Below are 22,856 nucleotides of genomic sequence, written 5' to 3'. Positions count from 1 at the left end.
GGTAAAGAATTTGAAAATCACAAGAAAGCCTCTTCTCCAAGGTGCCAAGAGTTCATGTGCTCTTTTTCCCAGCCTATTTCCAGCATCTACTCTGCATTACAGGAAACCTAGAAATCTGCAGGAGAAAAGATTAAAATACTCCCACAGCTTCCCAGATTCAGAAAAAAAAGCCTTATTTTATCTAATCTTTCTTTTTTCTTAAGGGAATTATACCTGGGTCAGAATTGGTACCTCCAAACTTATACTTAAGGAATGGAGTTAAAATGAATATGAAGACTAGCTAAAACTTTCATTTTTCTATTTTTTGCTTTTTTAGAAAATATCTATATTTCTCAGATGCACATGGAACTTTCATAGAAATTGGACATGTATTGAGGCTTAAAGACCTCACCAAAAAGTGTAGAAAGCAAAACAACTAAGCACATTTACTAATTACAATTTAATATAAATTGTATTCAATAAAAAGCCCTTAAAGAAAGAATTTAAAAACAGTTGTAGACTAAATAACATAATTCTAAAGAACTGGTGGATCGAAGAACAAAATTTAACTCAGCTTCAGCACTAGTCGCCCAAGTCCTAACCCTAGTCCTCTCTGCTGGTGAAAGACTGCTTGCCACCTCCAAAGTTGAAATCATGATCATCTTGGAGGTCTTAAAACTCATGAGGAAAAAGAAGGAACTTATTCCTTTGATCACATTTGTGGGTATTGCTGGATGTGGAGCAGCCTACATGTCCATGTATTCCCTTTCCAAATCTGATGTGATTGTTGATAGATGGAACAATCCAGAACCATGGGATAATGTTAATCCTTCCCAGACTCAAAAGCTTATCACAGTTAAGCAAAAGTAGGGACCTGTTGAAGAGCTGCAGGCTGTCAAAAACTTGACCAAATGAAGAGTCCTTCCAGAGAACAGAATTATAGAAAAATAGAAAACAGCATCATGCAAAATTATAATAATGAGATAACATCAAAATTTATGAGGCACAGCTAAAGCAGTTCTGAGGGGAAAATTGATAGCTGCAGGCATACTCAATAATAAAAGAGAAAATAACAAATCAATGAATTTGGCAAACAATTTAGGAAAAAAACAAACAAAAATTTTAAATGTCCAACTAAATAATAAGGCAGAAATTCTGAAAGTTACAGAGATTCATCAAAAATTAATTGCAAAAAGACCATTGAATTAATAAATAAAACCAGGAACTTTTTTTAAAAAATACCAAAATTAATAGCTAATCTGAAGAAAGAGACAAAAACCAAATTGTTCATATCAAAATGTAAAAAAATGGAAACTCACAATTAAAGGAAAAATAAAGGAAATTATCAGAAACTATTCTGCCCAATTATATGCTAACAAAACTGATAACTTAGATAAATAGATAAAAATATACAAAAATACAAATACCCAGATTAACAAAACAAGAAATAGATGATTTAAATAACCAAAAATTAAGCCAGTCATAAATGAACATCTCAAAGAAAAAAATTCCAGGAACAAATAGATTTGTAATTGAATTCTATCAAATATTAAAAGAACAATTAATTATAATATAAACTGTTGTTGTTTGTCCTTCCACCTCAAAGAGGAACATGACATCCAATGATAGCATAACTTGCAGTGAATTGGATTTAAGGAAGGAAGGACTGTACAAGGTCACCAAGCTCACTCTCTCCTCCAGAGCCATCTGGGTCCAGTGGCAAGATATAGATCAGGACAACTAGAGATGGCCTTGGATGTTTAAGGCAATTGGGGTTAAATTATTTGTCCAAGGTCACACAGCTAGTATATGTCTAAAGTGAGGTTTCAACTCAGGTCCTCCTAACTTCAGGGCCAGTGCTCCACCTAGCTGCCCCTAATATAAACTATTTGCAATAATAAGAAACCTGCCCCCCCCCCCCCCAAAAAAAAAACATAAGCAGAATTAATCACAATTAATTAAGCATCCGTTTTTTATTCAGCAGTTGGAAGGGAAGGTTGTGAAGTCCCTGAATCAGCCATGTTAGGATTGATTAACTCCCTGATTCCTGGGTTTACAACAGAATGTTCTTAATTGCAGTTGCACAGAACAAATCAGTCTGATAGTTCACTCTTTGAAAGCAAACAATGTGGATATGAAGCAGGTAGTCTCTGGGGATTTTTAGAGATAATAAGATCCATGTACCCCACCTTCTCCCCGCATTGGTTCAGAGATGTTGGAGAACTGAGACAGCAAACAATGATGTCTCCAGTAGACTCAAGAGAAACTTACTTGGCCTTCTATTGGTCTAAAGAACATCTGATTATTTGCATTATCAGCCAGGTTCAATCTCTGTTACCATAAGGGAACTTTGTTAGGCTAGGTTTTCATATACTTCCTCTGGGAAAATAAGGAAATCTTAGCAAATACTTATCATGGTTTTCATACAGTTCTTCTGGAATTTTACCAAACAATCACCACCTCTAATCTGTTTTTATAATTATCATGATAACTAAACCAGGGAGAGACAAAATAGATAAAGTAATGAATATCGATGCAAAAATTTTAAATAATATTAACAAATAGGATACAATAACATATTTGAAAGATTATATACTATTACCAGGCTGTTTTTATACAAGAAATGTAAGGTCAGCTCAAAATAAGGAAAAATATAAATAAATAATAAAATCCACATTATTGTTAAATAGATGTTGAAAAGGCTTTCCAAAAATCCAAGATCCATTTCTATTAAAAATTCTAGAAAGCATAGGAATAAAGAAGACTTCTCTTAATATCGCAAATGATAGCATGACTAATATGGAAATATGTTTAACATGATTATACATATATAACCTATATTATATTGCTTGCTATCTTGGAGAGGGGGAAGGGAAGGAGAAAAATTTGGAACTCACAATCTTACAAAAATGAATTATCAAAAAGTATCTTTACATGTAATTGGCTAAATCCAACAGAAATTATTATATGTAAGGGTAAAAAGTTAAAGATCTTTCCAATAAAATCAGGAGTAAAATAAGGATGCCTATTATCACCATAGCTATTTAACACAGTGCTAGTTATGCTAACTGTAGCAACAAGACAAGAAAGAGTAATGAGAGGAATAAACATATGAAAGAGGAAACAAAATTATTACTTTTGTAGATGATACAATGGTATAATTGTGTAATCTCAGAGAATCAAGTAAAAAATATTGAAATAATTATTCATCCCAGCAACTGTGTAGGATACAAAATAAATCCGATTAAACTATTGCCATTTTTAAATATAGCTAACAAAACCTAGTAAGGAAGAGCTAGAGATATTCCATTCCAAATAACTGCAGAAGCTATAATATATTTGAGAGTGAATCTATAAAGATTCATTGATGAGCTATATGAATTCAACTATCAAACAATCTTTGCAGAAATAAAGACAGATCCAAATAACTACAGAAACTTTAACAGTTCCTGTCAAATAGTCTTAAATTAATTTACTTATTAAATGATATACTGATCAAACCACCAAATAAATATCGTATAGAGTTACAAATATAATAACAAAATTGATATGAAGGAACAAAAGCTATATATTTATAAAGAAAAAATAAAATTGGGAAAGAAGGGTGTCTATCAGTACCAGAATTAAAACTATAAAAAAAGCAATAATCATAGAAAATGTAGTGGTTAATACTCTTTCTACTTCTTGGCTGTTTTTTTTCTCTTTTATGAGGTTTTTCCCTTGTGTTCTGCTTCTTCTTTCCCAATATGACTAATGCAGAAATGTGTTTAATGTGATTGTACATATATAACCTATATCAGACTGCTTTTTTTCTGTCTTAGGGAAGGGGGGAGGGAAGGGAGAGTGGGAGAAAAATCTGGAACCAAAAATCCTATGAAAACAAATGTTGAAAACTATCTTTTTGTGTAACTGGAAAATAATAAAATATTTTTATGATTAAAAAATGTAGTGATTAAAAAATTGAGTGGTCAAACAATGGAACAGATTAATTGTACAACATGCCAAAGCAAACAAACACAGCAGCATAATTTTTTATAAACCCAAAGAATTCAGTTACTGAGGGAAGAAAGTACTTACTATTTGACAAAAAATGTCTGGAAAACTAGATTTCTGTCTGGCAAAAAAATTAGGTTTATACCAATATCTCATATCATACTCCAAAAGAATACATGACCTCAATATAAAAGGTCACATCATAAACAAGTTCAAGGAGCAAGGATGAAATTTCCTTTCTGATTGGATAGAAGAGTTGATGACTAAACCAACAATAGAGAGGATTACACAAGATAAAATGGACAGTTTTGATTACGAACAAATCTAATGGAAAATTTAAAAGGGAAATAAGCAAGTTGGAAAAATCTTCCCATCAAGCTTCTCTGATAAAGGCCCTATCTCCAAACTATATAAGGACATGATATAAATTTATAAAACTAGTAGATATATGGTCAAATGATGCAAACAGGCAGTTTTCAAAAGAAGAAATCCAAGCTATAAACAACCACTTTTTAAATGTTCTGAATTTCAAATTATTAATAAATGAGTAAATATGACATAGTAATAAATATGATGGATAAAAGTAAATAAATGATAATAAAGAAACTCAAATTAAAACAATTTTGAGGTTCCTCTTTACCTGCATCACACTAAGATAACAAAAGAACATGACAGTTGTTGGAGGAGCTGTGGGAAAAGAGACACACTAATGTATTGTTGGTAGAGCTTTGAATTGGTTCCACCACTCTGGAAAGGGATTTGGAATTATAACCAAAAATTACTAAGCCATACATACCTTTAGATCCAAGTATACCACAGCAAAGCCTGTACCACAACAAAAGATGAAAAAAGAAGGGACCTATATACAAAAACATTCTTAGTTCTTTTCATAGTAGTACAAAATAGAAAACAACAGGTATACCCTCCTCTTGAGGAATGGCTAACAAATTAGGGTATATGAATACAAAGGAATTTTTTTTTTTTTTTGGTGAGGCAATTCAGCTAGTGTTAAGTGTCTGAGGTCAGATTTGAACTCAGGTCCTCCTGAATCCAGGGCCAGTGCTCTATCTACTGTGCCACCTAGCTGCTCAGGAATATTATTTTAATGTAAGAAATAACAAAATGGAAAGTTTCAAGGAAAATTGAGAAGACTTCTATGAAAAGATGCAGAAGTAACTAGAACAGTTTTAACAAGGACAACAACATTATAGAGAAAAACAACCTTGAAAGACTTCAGAACTCTGGTCAATTGCAATGAATAAACCACCTGTCTGGAGAATGTATGATGAAAGACTCCAGTTACCTTCTGTCAGAGTGACAAACTTAAAATGCAGAGAAAGACAGATTTTTGGGCATGGCCAATGTTTTCCCAAACTATGCACGCTTGTGATGAAGATTTATTTTATGGGTTCTTTTGCTTGTTTATTTGATGGGAGTGGGAGGTGGGAAGGAGAGATCATAAATAAGCTTTAAATAAATAGATAAATAAATAAATGAATGAATGATAAATGAATGAAAAGACAAATATAAATGGATGGATAAATAAATAGGTGAATGCATGAATGAATAAATACGCAAAAACAAAAATGAATGAATGAATGAACAAATTGATTGATTAATAGATAAATAAATAAATGGGATTTAAAAGATTGTTATACCTGTTGGGAGGGAAGAAGGAAGAATTTATTAGGCACCTAATATGTGCCAGGCACTATACTAAGTGCCTTACAAATGTTATCTCACAAGTCTGGGAGGTAGGTGTTATCATGATCCCCATTTACAGGTGAAGAGGCAGACAGAGGTTAATGACTGGCTCAGCATTACACAGCTAGTAAGTGTCTGAGGTCAGATTTGAACTCAGGTTTTCCTGACTCCAGGCCCAGTGTTCTCACCACTGGGCCATCTATCTGCCTCTTCACTGGGGACAGATATGGAAGTAATGACAGTCTTCAAAACACCTAAGCTTATACAATATACTGATATGTCCCCCCCATAAAAAGGTTAGCCTTCCATTTTAGCAGTGGAGAAAGCCCTGGTCCTGGAAACTAGGAAGCCTAGATTTTAGACCTGACTTTGCCAATAACTGATTGTGTGAACCTGGGCCTTGGTTTCCTCCTTTGAAAAAGAAAATGAAAGTAGATTATTTCAAAAGCCCCTTCCAGCACTAACATTCTAGGCCTCCAGTTCTTTTTCTCCATAATTTTTTCCCCACTCCCATCACTTCAACTTTTGATCCATAGATCACATCTTTGGTAAAAATCTGACCTTATGAGTAACAGAAAAGTTTTTGTATCTTTCTGAAATAAGTGACCCAAAGGACTAAAAATCAGTTTGCCTTCACTTCTTCTGTCTCCACAGGATAGAAACCCTGAATATATATATATATATATATATATATACACACACACATATATACATATATACATATATACATATATATACACACATATATATACATATATACATATATATACACACACATATATGTGTGTGTGTGTGTCTATGTGCATGGCAAGAAGAATGAGCTATCTGGGGAAGAAAACACTTTATGATAGTCCAATTACACTTAAAAACCAACACTGAACACATCTGTGGTTTTCTCACTTGTTCCCGTTATATTGATTATCTCAAATTTTCAGAAACTAATAAAAAATCATAATTGGCATAAATCCCAAGGACTGTACATTCAGTGTGGGTATAAAAGGTGTGCATGGACCCAGAGCAATTCACTGACAACATGGCGACACTAGGAAGCTTCTTCCCTCTTGTCCTTCTCATTCTACCATGCCTGGCAGAAAAGGACTTGGGGCAATTTAAAGGTATGAAAAATTAATAATAATCTTCTCATGCCTCCTATTTATGCTGCACTATGACCTTTTCAGAGCACCTTCATACATCTTCTTTCTTGGATATCCTTGATAGCAGGTGCCTTGCGAGTCTTAGTATTAAAGATAGAAGAACATTCTCAGACAGCATGAAGATCATTTTGGTTAGAGTTCTATAGGCTGAGAATCTGGACCTGTTCTCTCCATTATATAAGGCCATTCTTGAATCTTATTCTTAGAAGAGGAAAGGCTTTTCTTCAGCACAACACAGCCATTGATGACATTTTTTTAGTTCTGATTCAGAATGGAGCATCAAAGAACATGATCACAGTGACTTATAGGGGACAATATGGCTTAATACAATCCCAAGAGTATAGCAGTAACTCAACAAATGCTCTGAAAATAAATAGTTACCATGAAAGATAAACTTAACTACTCAATTCTTCTCAAATGACAACTTTTTTCCCTTTCTATTTTACAGACAGTAAAATGAGTTGTGGGGGTCTCCTCGTTGATTATTATGGATCATTTACCAGTCCAAACTATCCTGGAAACTACCCCAATCTCCTAAATTGCATCTGGGAAATAGAAGTTGATAATGATTTCCAAATCAGCCTGGTCATTGATGATCTGCAGTAAGTAAGACCCTGGTTATCTCATAGCATCACTTGCCTTCAATACCCAGATATTTATCAATTTGACCTGCTGTCTAATAATTCACTTTCTGAGTCAGGTAACTTCTGGTTTATGGGTCAAAACACAAGTATCATATTTCACTTTGACATCTCAAAATTCTGAGCCAGGTTTATAGGGCATTTGTAGGTATGGGATTCATAATCTCAGCTGCAAATAGGCAGCATTTTTCTCATGTAAAGTCCTACTCAGAAAGATGTAAATGAAGAAAGATGTGAGTGACTCAGGAATCCTGGTTCTTGGGACAACATGAAAGCCTCTCATGCATTTTCAAAGCATCAGTTGTATTTGGACATTTAGCCTATCACTTTAGAAAACATACATGACCTATATCACTCCTCTTGGTTAGAGAGGTGAAGGACCCCAGATGCAGAATGAGACATATGCTGCCAGATATAGTCAATGTAAAAGTTTATTTTCTTTATCTGTATTTCATTGTTCCAAGTGAGGATTCTATTTTAGAGTTTGGGGAAAGATGGGAGGGGAGGAGGGGAAACAAAATTATGAAACAAGAATAGAATTTTTAAATGTTAATAAAACATTTTAAAATCACTCATGTGTGATGGTTTAGACAGATTCACCGCTCTAGAGGTAAGTTCTAAATCTGTCATCACCAGAAAAAAACCTATATCTAGTCATGTGTGGAAAAAAATTAATGGGAGGAATAAAGAATGCATTAATGTTGTCTCTTCCATTGGAATGTGAGTTCCTTAAGAGACTGTGTTTTTGCCTTTCTTTGTATCCCCAGTACTTAGTACAGTGCCTAACATATAGTAGTGCTTAATAAGTGTTTGTTGACTTCCACCGACTTGATTCTTAAAAATCTAAAGATATGCTTCAGTTATCTGACTGTGATCTTTGTGTTATTTTGGATGATTTTGTTTTTAACAACAGAGAATTGTTGAAGGCTTGGGTATTTTCAGCTCATTTCCAGAAATTTTGGCAACATTCTACAGAGATTTTTTTTTCTCTAAATCCATTGCTTATGTGAATTTACTTGGGGTTGGGGTAATGTTTTCCATGAAACCACAGGTTTCTTAATGTTTGTAGTACAGGATGATTGCCATGAAATTCTTTCTGTTATGAGGGAAAGAGCAAGAAGTATCAAGGTGAGAATCATGACAGGTATAGGCAAAGTATGCTATAGCTAGTCCTGCCATTCTCCTACATTCCTCTTTCTGTTGTGCAGATTGGAATTGGAGGATTTATGTACTTTTGACTACATTGAGATTTTTGATGGTTCATCAGATGCTTCTTCATTTGGAAGATTCTGTAAAGGTCCCATCAGAACACTGATATCAAGCTCCAACCGAATGACAGTTTTATTTAAAACTGATAGCAGTATCACAAAACAAGGGTTTTCTGCTTCCTATAGTAGCAGCCACAAAGGTAAGAAGTATTCAGAACTAATATTTTGACTAGGAAAGTACTAGAATGACTATCTGTTCTTGCTTTTTTGATTTGTCATTGGTCTAGATGCCTATAATATTATACATTAAGTTCCCCTTCTATTGGGGCTACATTTGGAAAATGGAGAACCCCCTTCATATCCTGTGGGCAGGTTGCCATCTCCCAAGCCACATCTCCTCAGTCAAAATGGAACAGAGGACTGCAATAATCATAGAATAATTAACCTAATGATAGGCTCATTGAAAATAGCACCCTGGGGCAGCTAGGTGGCGCAGTGGATAGAACACAGGCCCTGCAGTCAGGAGTACCTGAGTTCAAATCTGGCCTCAGACACTTAACACTTACTAGCTGTGTGACCCTGGGCAAGTCACTTAACCCCAACTGCCTCACTAAAAAAAAAAAAGAAAAGAAAAAAAAGAAAATAGCACCCTGCCCAAAATTCCCTAGAAGAATATTGCCACTGATCATTAAAACAGCAAAATGGATAGGAACTCCAAAATCAGTCTGTTCTTGATATGCTTTCCAGCTGGTTCCTTAAACTGAAAGGTTCCTACAATAGGTATGAAGGCTGAGTAGAGATTTATAACAATGAGACATGAGGGACCATCTGTGATGATGAATGGGACCTTAGTGATGCTCAGGTTGTCTGCAGATAACTAGGCTATGGGGAAGCTCTTTCTGTCCTGGGAAATGCCTATTTCAGCCAAGGCTCTAGAGACATTGAGATAGGTAATGTGCAATGTAAAGGAACTGGAGACTATCTTTGGCAGTGTCCCCACAGTGTTTCTCATAACTGTGGCCACCAAATTGATGCTAGTATTATCAGCTCAGCTACTATCTTGTACCTACTGTCTTCTCCATCTGGGAATAAAAGGGTTTTTCCCTAAGGAATGAAATATGCCTAACACTTAATAGAAATAAATTCAAATTCTTATAACTGGATTCAAAAAATTGACTGTAAAAATTCAAGATGGGGGAGATATCATTAAATACCAATTTGTCACAAAATATCTGGGAGTTTTAGGGGACTCCAAGCTCAATGTAAGCCAACAATTTAATATGACAGCTCCCCTAAAAATGTTTTTTAAGAAACAAATGCAATCTTAAACTGCCTCACTGCTTCTTCTCTGTCTCCTTTGCTGACTCATCATCTGCATTATGTCCCTTACCTATGGGTCTCTCCCAAGGCTCTGTCCTGAGTACTCTTCCTTTCTCTCTTAATAACCTCATCAGTTTCCATGGCCTTAATTATCATCTTCATGCAGATAAATGATAGATCAATATATCTAGCCCCAATCTCTTGCCTGAGCTTTAGGCCCAAATTACCAGATGCCTATTGGACATTTCAAAGTGGTTGTTACAGAAATATCTCAAACTAGACATGTCCAAAACATAACTCGTTGTCTTTTCCCCAAAACCTATCCCTCTTCCAAACTTTTCTGTCAAAAGGCCCCATCGGGGGCGGCTAGGTGGCACAGTGGATAAAGCACTGGCCCTGAATTTAGGAGTTCCTGAGTTCAAATCCGGCTTCAGACACTTGACACTTACTAGCTGTGTGACCTTGGGCAAGTCACTTAACTCCCAATGCCCTGCAAAAAGAAAAAACAAAAACAAAAGGCCCCATAATTTTCCTGGTCTCACAGATTTATAAGTTTACTACCATCACTCTCAGTTACCCCAAACATCCAATCAGTTACCAAATCTTACAATTTCTACCTTCATAAGATCTAACATATCTGGCCCCTTCTCTCTAATTCACACAAACCACATCCTTTATTTATACCCTCAATATATCTTTCCTACACTATTACAATGGTCTCTTAATTGGTCTTTCTGCCTGAAATCTCCTCCCACTCCAATCTATTCTCTGCACAGCTGATAAAGTTATTTTCCTTAAGATGTGACCATGTCACTCTTTGGGGGGAGAGGGGTACTATTGTTCTTCTTAATTGATCTCACACTGACCTTTTTCTCCAACAGAATTCAATACAGGTACTCCTCCAACAATTGGGAAGTCCAATCTTCTCTTGGTTGAATGAAGGAAAAAGCAGATACTTAGTACTTACTGTGTGTCAGACACTATATTAAGCATTGGGAATAAAAATTCAAAAGGGAGTCAGTGCCAACCTACAAGGAGCTCCAAGGGACCCACATAAGGGTGTGATACTCAAGGAAGTGAGTTTTGGCCTGGGGTATTGTAGACATAAGTTGATCCACAGAGAGATAAAGTCTGCCTTTTACAGAAGTGATGGTACTAATGATTTGATTACTATGTCCAGAGAAAAAGGTAAAAGGGGGATAAGGGCTGGAGGTGGCACAGTAGATAGAGCCAAGAGTTCAAATCCGGTCTCAGATATTTAGTCACTCTGTGACCCTAGGCAAGTCCCTTAACCCTGTTTGATGCAGTTTTCTCATCTGGAGAAGGAATTGGCAAACCACTCCATTATATTTGCCAAGAAAACCCCAAATGGGGCCACCAAGACTCAGACACGACTGAAATGCCTGAACAACAAAACACCATATATTTATATCTACATGTTGTATCCCATGAGAGAATGTAAATTCCTTGAGAGGTAGGAAACTGTTTCATTCTTTGGATTTAAGTCTCCAGTGACAACATAGTTTCTGGCACAAAATACATGCTTAAGAAATTCTTGGTAATGGATTGACTGAACTAAAACTTCCCCCCGTGTCACCCTTTCTCAAAATTTTAACCATTTTTGGATAGAAATCTTTCCAAAATAGCTTACCCATATCTCCTTAGGCAAAGAATACTGAATAAAATTTAAATATTTCTTGAGGATTTTATGGTATCTCAATGCCAACTGCTTCAGGAGCTGTTGAAGTGGATAGGGCTGGTTGTCTCTACAATAAAGTTCCCATAGTACTGTAGTCTTTTATTCTTTGTTGCTGCTTTTATATTTTTCTTTCTTCCCCTTTGTTGTCATTCCTCAATGCCGAAGATGGCTATGCTTCTTTCCTACTTCCAAATCCTTCGTTTATTCGTTCAATGAGCATTTACCAAGCTCCTGCCATCTGCCAAGCAATGTGCTAGGTGTACTGGAGATACAAAGTCAATACTGAAATAGTCCCTGCCTCTTGTTGTTGTTGTTAAAATAGTATTGGGATCTTAAATCCATTGTGAACTGGGAAACAGAAAACCAAACTTGTTAGAGCAGCATGAAAAATAGAATTGACAAATTGTGGGGAGGGGGCACAAGGGAGGTACCACAGAAGTCACCTCAGACTACATGTTAATAAATTTGGCCCGAAAGACCCTCTTATGAATAAAGTACATGTGCTTTATCATGAGTATGGGACTCTGGCCCATCTACCCAGGCTGCTCAGAGGCCCTGTTTGCCTTTTAATGTTGGTTATGTTCTTGGCTATGTTTCAGACAGGTAAGGTTGCCAGATAGGCTATCTCTTTGTAAGCAAGGTGTTCTTGTAAACTGTGTACATAAAGAAGCATAGGGAGAAGTATATGTAAGGCACCAGACCCTTGAGAGATTTAAAAAACAAAAAGAATGGGCTTAACATGACTTTGCATATGAAGAATCCCAATGTGATTGATCTCTGTCTCCTTTTTCAAACAGAAAGCCATCCTACCACTCCATTCCCTACCACTCCCTTCACTATACCAGGTAAGTGGTGGCTTTTCTAGACTCTCTTAAGAGCCAAAGACAGGGCTTAGGTCCAAAAATCTTAAATTGTAATGGTCATTGGACTCTTCATCCTTGGTGGTCAGATTAAAACTTAACAGAACTAATATTTCCTATGACAATCATCACAAATACCATAGAGTAGGCAAAAAGGAACTGGGTTAGCTGCTGGGTTTCAAGGGCTTAGAACTAATAGGGCCATTTTATTCCCTGAATTCTAAGTGTAAACAATGCAAAGCAATGTGTTGCAATGGGAAAAAAGAGAACTGTCCTTGAAGCCAAAGAGACCCAGGTTCAAATCCTAGCTCCACATACTGACCATGTAATGTTCTCACTGTCCCAAGCTACTAGAACTTAAGCTGCAGAGAAGGTGCCAACCTGCATTGTTAGAAAGTCTCCTCATGTGGGAGTTTCCTATACCAATTAAATCACAATTCCATTGCAGGGAGGAGGACCTCCACCAGTATCAGTAACACTGCAAGTTTCAGAAACAAAAATAATCTTTACACTCAAGAACCCTATATTCTTCCAGGGGGAAAACCTATATGCAGATTTCTCTCCATATGAGTTAACAGGCATTTGGGGACATTTTCAGTCTTGTCAGGATGAATTTTTTGTCTTCTTAATTGAGCTCACATTGACCTCTTTCTCCAACAGAATGCAATACGGTTCCTTCAACATATGGTAAGTCCAATCTCCTCTTGGTTGAATGAATGAAAAAGCAGATACTCAGCACTTACTGTGTGTCAGGAACTATACTAAGCACTGGGAATACAAATACAAAAGGGAGGCAGTAGATCCACAGAGCAATAAATTCTTCCCTTTCCAGAAGTGATGGTACTAATAATTTGATTGCTGTGCTTTTGATTGATCAGCTAGGTGGCACAGTGAACAGAGCTAAGGGACTGGAAGCAGGAAGACTCAGTTCAAATCCAGGCTCAGACACTTACTAGCTGTGAGACCCTGGGCAAATTAATTAACCCTTTTTGCCTCCGTTTTTCATCTATAAAATGAGCTGGAGAAGGAAATGGCAAATCACTCCATTGTCTTTGCCAAGAAAACCCCAAATGGGGCCACCAAGAGTGAGACACACCTGAACAACAAACAATAACACATGCATGATAGCAGGACAGAGAGCAAGATGGCCTAGATAAATCAGATGGAAGGTAAAACAGTTTGGCCTAGAGGATAGATTAATATGACTGCCTAGATTCAATGCCATGCAAAATGTTATCTTTATGTTCCCAAACTGCCACATATCACAATCTATTAAAGGCTATTGTTATGCCCTCCTTTCCAAACTGCCAATAGGCCCTGACTTTTATGGCTTGTGTGAATGACTGATGGCAAATCTCAAAACAGAAAATTTCCAATTGAATAGGGCAGGAACAATCTATTTTTTTTTTGTCTTTGTACTATAATAGTATCTAATTTGTCATAGTACTTTAAGATTTGCAAAATGACTTACACATATTGTCTCGTTTTATTTGATCTTCAACAAACCTGTGAAGTAGATGCTCATTATATTTCTTTTGTAGATGAGAAAACTGAGGCTCAAATAACTTGTCCAGGGTCACAGAGTTAGTATCTGAATCGGGATTCCAACGCTGAGCTGCCTGACTCTAAGAGTGATGCTCAGTACACCACACCACCTACCTGCCCTCTGGCCACTTAATAAATGACTATTGAATTAATTAATCAAAACCTTCTTTCTTCCAGAAACTGTTCTGGGAGCTAAGGATACAATGACAAAAATGAGCCAGTCCTCAAGGTGCTTACATTTTCCTGGGATAATTAGATAGGAACCCAAATAACTAGAATATAAGGCAGAATAAAGCAGGATAAAAGAAGAAATGAAGACACAGAACTCAAGTAAAACAAGAGAGGTCACTTTGAGCTTCACAGTTAATAGGGTGCTTTTTCATTTGAGATATCTTTTTTTCGTGGGCAGGGCAATGAGGGTTAATTGACTTGCCCAGGGCCACATGGCTAGTAAGTGTCAGGTGTCTGAGGCTGGATTTGAACTCAGATCCTCCTGAATCCAGGGCCGGTGCTTTATCCACTGCACCACCTAGCTGCGCCCTGAGATATCTAATAATAAAAATATTCTATAGTCCAGACTTCATGAACTCAGACTGGTGTCCCCTCTTCTCTGCATTTTGATCTAATGAAACTTGACTATGAATATCTATAACAGGTTTTTCCTTTCATTTAATAGAGCCCTTTGAGGGTTGCGGAGGCTTTCTGTCTGGTCCTGAAGGCTCATTCTCCAGTCCCTTCTACCCAGGAGAGTATCCAAATAATGCCTACTGTGTGTGGCAAATAGAAGTGGACCCAGACTTAATCATAGAACTCATCTTTGATGATGTGGAGTAAGTACTGGCAGGCTAGGTCAACAACTGGTGACCACCCAAATGGACAATGGCATCAACCTTTGTCTTTCCTCTGCTTCTTTTCCTGAGTAGCTCTGTGGGAAGACATTTGATTTATGACCTGCCAGCTCACACGGCAGCATGACAAATGCTCTGGGTAGTTCTTTTAGGTCCTGTGGCTAAAAGTCTAATTGCCATTGTGATCAGTGAGATTTTAACTTATCAGAAAATCAGAACCAAGCAGGGGTGGTGGGATTCGCCTAGCCATGGCCCTTTCTACAGTTTCATCACATCTGGATCCCAGGACATAAGCCCTCTCCTTGGGACAGTTGAATAGTATTCTCAAAGTCTCCCTCTTACATGTCAATTGCAATGGCCCCAGGACCATATGGAAAGGGAAGTTTACCTTCCCACTCCATGTCATCACATAAAAAAGTGGCAGGGGTCCTAGGTTAAGGGGAGACCAGGATGAGTTTAGTCCTTAACCCTAACCCTTGCCTACTCCCCATGATGACCCCTACCTAGGTGACCCCTGCCTTGAAACATGGCATGAACTGAACACCAAATAGTGTTCAGTTAGTCATGAAGCCTATTGAGTTTGTGTGAATTGTCAAAACATATAGAATAAACATAAGGCTTACAACACACCTGGTGCTTGCTACAGTGGGGTGATATGTGTGCTTGCATGCAAAGTCTAGTCTAAGAGTAAGATATTGATACATAATTATGGAAGATTGATCTAGATACAGCACTATATATAAGATGTCTCCTCAATTCTCTTCAGGCTAGAAGGTTGTTCTTTCGACTATATTGACATCCTCGATGGATCACCAAGTGGTTCTCTGCTACAGAAAATTTGTGTTGGCTCCTCAAATGCAATCGTATCACTTACAAACAAGATGACAGTTATATTTACAAGTGACTACAGTATTCAAAGAAGAGGATTTCAGGCTCGGTATCAAGCTTTTCCCAGAGGTAAATCTTAGTTAATTAATTTATCACTAAAATAACAATAACCTAAGATGTGTCTAGGGATTTACATTCATTGTCTCATTTGAGCTTCATGGTGGCAGCTAAGTGGCACAATGGATAGAGCACCACCCCTGGATTCAGGAGGACCTGAGTTCAAATCTGACCACAGACACTTGACACTTCCTAGCTGTGTGATCCTGGGCAAGTCACTTAACCCTCATTGCCCCACCCCCCAAAAAATTTTTTTTAATCATTTGTGCTTCACAATAAAATTATGAAGTGACTATCGTGGGTATTAATACCCTCATTTTACACTTGAGGAAACTGAATCTCAAAAAGACTAAATGACTTGTCACCTGATTCTACCCAAACTGCCAGAGATAGCCTTCCTTGTCCTACAGAAACCAATGGAGGATTTCCCTCCACAAGATGAAGCAGCCCTTAGTAATGATACCCAGGCTGATGATCCTATAAAAATATAGACCCAACCTTGGTCTATTGCCTCTGTTACCCCATTTACAAGGGAAACAGTGTGAAGGAAAGAGCTGAATACTGGAAGACCAACAAATCTCTCCCACAAAAAAAATAATAAATTATAGCTCTTTGTGAAAAAGAAGTATCATCAAACAAAAAATTCAAGTACTGGTCATGTCTGAAAACAAGTCTCATTCTGAATGTCTAGTCCATCACTGTTTGGCCAAAGAGAAGAAAATTATGCTTTCCTTATCAGTATTGTGGAATCATGATGATTCATTGAATTGATCCAAGTTCTGAATCTTTTCAAAGTTGTTTTATTTTTCATTACTTCTATCACTGTACCAATTGTCATTCTATTTTTGTTCTCTTCACTCTGAATCAATTCATATAAGTCTTCCCAGATTTCTCTGAGTTTTTCATCATTTCTTACTGAACAATTATTGTATTCATATACCATAGTTTATTCAGGCGTTTCCCAACTCATGCATACTCACTTTGTTTCAAGGTCTTTCCTTTTTAAAAACAGTGATACTATGAAGATTGTGTATATTCATACGATTTCACTCCATATTTTTTTAACCTCTTTGGACTATATGTCTAGCAGTGAGATCACAGGGTCAGGAGGAATGCTTAGGTTAGTGACTTTGGGAGGTTAGTGCTTTACAGAATTGATTTCTAGAAATTGCTTTCCACGGGGCAGCTAGGTGGCACAGTGGATAGAGCACCGGCCCTGGAGTCAGGAGTACCTGAGTTCAAATACGCCCTCAGACACTTAACACTTACTAGCTATGTGACCCGGGGCAAGTTACTTAACCCCAATTGCCTCACTAAAAAAAAAAAAAAGAAAAAAAAAAGAAATTGCTTTCCAGAAAAGATAAAGCAATCCATAGCTCTACCAACAGTGCATTAGCATGCCTATATTTTCCAACAATTGCCATTTCCTCCCCCCTTTTTAAAGTGATCTAGTAAATAAGAAATGGAACTTCAGAGTTATTTCGATTTGCATTTATCTTATTATAAGTTATTTGAAGCATTTTTCATATGGTTATTTTTAGCTATTTGTTCTTTTTCCAGATGGCAACTTGAGACTGGTAGCTTCCTCTAACAGATGTGAAGGTCGTGTGGAGGTTTACCATGATGGACAGTGGGGGACAGTTTGCGATGACGACTGGGATCTGCAGGATGCCCAAGTAGTATGTAGACAACTTGGCTGTGGGGCAGCTATTTCTGCCCCAGGAAATGCCTATTTTGGCCCAGGAACTGGACCCATTGCCCTGGATGATGTCCAGTGTACAGGGAATGAATATCAACTCATTGACTGTTCTCACAGGAATTGGTTCTCCCACAACTGTGGTCACTATGAAGATGCCAGTGTCATCTGCTCCAATGCCAAACAATAACTTTTTAAACCACAACCTAAAAAAATACTAAGTAAATGTATCTTCTAAGGAAATAGTGCTGTGGTCAATCAATTTTGTTTTTGTCTTAGATGCTGAAAGGACTGGAAGCTAAGATGATATAAATGTTTTCGGGCAGCTAGGTGGCGCAGTGGATAGAGCACCAGCCCTGGAGTCAGGAGTACCTGAGTTCAAATCCGGTCTCAGACACTTAACACTTACTAGCTGTGTGACCCTTGGCAAGTCACTTAACCGCAATTGCCTTACTAAAAAAATAAAAAAATATAAATGTTTTGGTGTCTTGAGCTTGCTGCAACTCTCTTACCCCCACCTTTCTTCCACTAGTGAGTTTTATCATTTGATTTTATTGGGCCTCCTTATTTTTCACTGCCAAAACCACACAATGTCACCCAAGTTGGCCTGATTGTAAAGGAACTATAGAACCATCCACTGTTATAAATGGAAGAGGTCTCCCCTCAGTCATCTAGTCCAACTCCTTTATTTAATATATGAGGAAACTGAAGGCCATGGAAATGAAGTGTTTCAACTCAGCTCCTATAACTCATTAGTGGGGATTCTTGCACTAGAACCCCTGGTGTCCTAACTCCCAATTTATTGTTTTATTATACTATGCTTTGTACTCATGTTGTTGGAAATCGTCAAATGACCTGTCTTTAAGTATTCGATCTTACTCATTGAAGGGAGGTTAGGAAACCAACCTACAGGGCCTTGTTCCCCCACCCTCTTCTCTGACTGAAACCCCTTCTTCCAGATCTCTTCCCTGAAGTAAGCTCAATAAATCTTGTCTGGACCAGATCTTGAATCAGTCTCTGTTTCTTGCCAAACTGATGCTGGACTTGGAATCAGAAGGTCTGGGTTCAAGACTTGGATCTGCCAATAATGAAACGTGTGCTCCATGGATCCCAAGGTGCCTAACCTCTCTGAGCTCATCTTCTCTTTTATAAAATGGGAATAATAATAATATATTGCTACCCACCTTGCTGGGTTGTTGTGAGGGATGCATTTTAAAAGGCTCACAAATGTGAGCTATGACTATACTTATAGCTAGGTTCCCATTAGAGCGAATAATGAATTTCATGAAGTGGTACCATTATTTGAAGTGCATGTTTCCATTAGGATGGAACAAATTACCATATTTTATATATATATATATAAAACTTTGAATAAGGCGAATTTGAATTCATACAAAACACTTCATAGGATTTATTTTCCACGTTCACTGCCTAACCTTAGATCTGGTGATAGATGTTCCCAGCAGGCCAAAAGCCCTACTTCTCTTACTCCAACTCCCCCAAAACAGGCTATTCCACAAGGACTGTGGAATCACTTCCTTCACATCTGGCCTCAGTGATTCCATATTCTTCCTTCAAAATCCTGGTTTTGCTTCTTGGGTTAGAAAGCCTATATTTTATCTGTCCTCAAAAGATTTCTCTCCTAATCCTGCTGCCCCAAGCAGACAGGGCCCAGAAATAACAGTCACTTTATTCAGCCTCTTCCACTTAATGGTTCTGGCTTCTGAAAGTCCTCCCTTACCCTTGACCCATCATTCTCTATCCAGGTTGGTTTTCCTGAAGCAAATTAATTACCTAGGTACAACAGCTGGTTCTACCCTTCTGGTAAAGTTAGCTTTTCCAATTCCTGCCCTAAACTTCCTGGGCTTTGTGTTCTCCAGGAGTCATGGGGCCTGAGACCATGAGTCTTAGGCCTCCATGATCCCCCTTCCAAATGAGTATCTAAGGGAGATTTTTCTTATTTTTGTCTGACCAAAATCCATACCCTGATCAACTTCCTTTTCCCTTGCTTGTCAGGGAAACTGATCCCTAAATCTCTAAGGGCCAACTTATCCTTCCTTTCAATACCTGGAATGTATAGGGAGTGAGAGTCATAGTGTTTGGGTGACAAGAATTTTAAGTCATTGGTTGCCTGGGCTCTCAATTTTCTCTTTAATCACTAAAGGAATAAAGTAGAATGAAAAGAGTATGAAGATGGGGGTTCAAGTCCTGGGCCATCTACCCGTATAGCATTAGGAGAATCAACAACCAACCTGGGACTCTGTTTCTGATCAGGACTCTGCCCTGATAAGATATAAGGGCAGAGACCCAGAGGTCTGGGCTCCTGATAAGAGGACACATCTCACTGCATGCATAGGCCACCATTCATATGCCTGTGGAAATGTAGAGCTGGGGAGTCATACACTTGCACACCTATGAACAATAAATTTCCTAACTCATGATCCTTTGATCATTTGTGTTCTTTCTAGGTACCTCATCCAAGAAATCTACACAGTATTCATGGATATAATTCATGTATATAACTTATCAAATTCCATCCTCCCTGTCAGGGCATAACATAGTGGTAAAGAGGTCCCACTTGTAATAGGGCTATCCCCAATTCAAGATGGGCCAGACAACCCATATTAAATTTAATCCAAGCCAACCTGGTAAGCATGTATTAAGCACTACTATGAATGATGCACTGTCCTAGGTGCTAGGGATAAAAATAAAAAGGCTAGAAACACCTGAGGGGAAATGCTTTATGTCCTTCATTCCCATAGCACACATTTTTCTTCCTCTATTTTCTCCCTTTTCTTCCTAGCTTCCCCATCATGGCTGCTCAAAACTGTGCTGGAACATATCTGTATGCTGCATTCCCACTCACAGCCCCCTGGTACTTGTAGTTTAGGGTTCTTTCTAATGAATAAAACTGCCCAATTGCCTTATAGTAGTCCAGAAAAAGCATGCCATCATTCCCAGGAATGATCTTTACTGCCCTAGAATTCAGAAATATCCCTTATACTAGCACTTCTAAAAACTAAGCCTAACATTAATAATGAGAATGGATAGTTTTGCTTTATACCCTGTTCTTTTTTTTTTTTTTTTTTTTTGGTGGGGCAATAAGGGTTAAGTGACTTGCCCAGGGTCACATAGCTAGTTAAGTGTCAAGTGTCTGAGGTCGGATTTGAACTCAGGTCCGCCTAAATCCAGGGCCTGTGCTTTATCCACAGTGCCACCTAGCTGCCCCCATACCCTGTTCTTAATGGGAAAGCTTCTAATGTTTCTCCATTATATATAAGGAACAACTTGGTTTCATATAAATGCTTTTTACCACATTAAGAAAAAAATACCCCTCTTCTTTGGCAGTAAGATGGTGCAGTGGAATAGAACTGCAGGCCTAAAGTCAGGAAGACTCATCTTTGTGAGTTCAGTCTGGCCTCAGACATTTACTAGGCATGTGACCCTGGGCAAGGCACTTAATCCTGTTTGCCTCAGTTTCCTCATCTATAAAACAAGGTGGAGGAGGAAATGACAAACCACTCCAGGATCTTTGCCAGGAAAATCCCAAATGGGGTCACAAGGATTTGGACACAAGTGAACAACAACTTCCTTATTTTTTTAGGGTTTATTTTCAACATTATTAGGTAATAAATTTTACTAACAGCCTTTTCTGCACTCTCTCATGCTCACTCTCACAAGTCCTCACTCAAACTGGCAGGTTGGGTCCCTGGAGAACAATTAGTTACTGCTCTCCTTAAGTAACCCTGAGGGAAGGGGGAGTGAGAGAAAAGCATTGATATGACACCTACCATGCGCCAGGTGCACTTTAGGGAAGCACTTTAGGGAAGGGCTGATTTCTCTAGTACTGTCACCAATAAACCCCCATCCAATGTGTTCCCCCCCAATATCAGTCACTAGTTAGTATCTCCCCAATATCAGCTAGCCAGTATCGATCTCTCCTCAATATCAATTAACATCAATTAGTTTTTTAAAAGGCTTATAGACTCAGTTGTAGCAAGAATCAAGGTAGGAAAAGCTCCCAAATGGGGAATACACTCTCTTCTATTATTTCAGTCCCTAGAGAGACCCAAGGAAAAAGAACCTCCCCATCACATCCATTACTGGAAGCAGGCTCACAAAAACTCCATGTAGATACGTAGCAGCAAAGAATATTTCACAAGGTCTAAGGACTTGGGCCGTCACTTGCCAGTTCCGCTCCCCATCCCATTATAGTCTCCAGCAAATTGCTCCCACAATCACTCCCACTCCCTCTCATCTTCAATTTCTCCCTATCTACTGGTTCCTTCTCTGCTGCCAACAAAAGTGTCTGTCTATTTCGTCCTTAAAAATCTTCAGTTGATCATGCCATTTCTGCAAGTTATCATCTTACATTCTCCTTGAAAAAGTCATTTATGCTCACTGCCTCCATTTCCCCTACACTCCCCCTTCTTTTTTTTTTTAAGTGAGGCAATTGGGGTTAAGTGACTTGCCCAGGGTCACACAACTAGTAAATGTTAGGTGTTTGAGGCCAGATTTGAACTCAGGTACTCCTGACTCCAGGGCTGGTGCTCTATCCACTGTACCACCTAGCTGCCCCTATACTCACTCTCTTCTAAACCACCTGCAATCTGACTTTAGACCTCATCAGCCAGCTGAAACTACTGATTCCAAAATTACCATTGGTCTCATACTTTCTGAACCAAATGGACTTTCTCCTCAATCCTGATCTTCCTTGGCTTTTCTTCGGTATTTGACACTGTCAATCACCATGTCCTACTGTGTACTCTTTCTTCTCCAGGTCACAGTCACTCCAAGCCCCAGTTAGGAAAATTCCTAAAATGCAGACAGAGGTTTGATGTCTGTCTTAATTTACATTTATATCTATCACTAATTATTAGTGCTCTATCCACTGTGCCACCTAGCTGCCCCACGAGAACACCTTTTCATGGAAATTCCCTCAGGACTTGAACAGGTGAGTACAAATTGTAGCATCACCCAATTTGTCTGTTCCAAGATGTCTTTAGGACGAACGGTTCCCCTTGATAACTCCTTTCCCTGCCACAGCAGACTCTACCTTCTTTTTCTCCTTTTTGCCTTTTCTCTTTTTGGCCTTGGTTTGCCAGGTTGTTTTTTCTTTCCCGTTTTAGCTCTGTATGACCTTATTCCTAACTTCACACTGAAAAAACCTTGATATTTCAATCTTTTTCTGAATTCACAAATGCTTCCTTGCCAGGTCCTTACAGAATACAGGGGTAGAGACACTTTGTTAAATAAAAACTATT

At 38.0% G+C, this 22,856-nt stretch overlaps 1 protein-coding gene across 1 annotated transcript in view; it reads left to right on the top strand.

Moving 5' to 3' along the window:
* LOC122738328 (deleted in malignant brain tumors 1 protein-like) overlaps positions 1–18,593 on the top strand; it is a 32,992-nt gene extending 14,399 nt beyond the window's left edge. Inside the window, 9 exon segments of the mRNA XM_043980375.1 lie at positions 2,059–2,122; positions 6,677–6,791; positions 7,279–7,432; positions 8,680–8,879; positions 12,496–12,543; positions 13,219–13,245; positions 14,780–14,933; positions 15,718–15,908; positions 17,457–18,593. Of these exon segments, the coding sequence (XP_043836310.1) occupies positions 2,059–2,122; positions 6,677–6,791; positions 7,279–7,432; positions 8,680–8,879; positions 12,496–12,543; positions 13,219–13,245; positions 14,780–14,933; positions 15,718–15,908; positions 17,457–17,782 (1,279 nt within the window). The 3' untranslated portion in view covers positions 17,783–18,593.
* The last annotated feature ends 4,263 nt before the right edge of the window (positions 18,594–22,856 follow it).

This window comes from Dromiciops gliroides, chromosome 2 (genome assembly GCF_019393635.1).
Source record: "Dromiciops gliroides isolate mDroGli1 chromosome 2, mDroGli1.pri, whole genome shotgun sequence".
Lineage (NCBI taxonomy): Eukaryota > Metazoa > Chordata > Mammalia > Microbiotheria > Microbiotheriidae > Dromiciops > Dromiciops gliroides.
The sequence above is the reverse complement of the archived record's forward strand: the minus strand, read 5'-3'. Positions and strand labels throughout refer to the sequence as shown.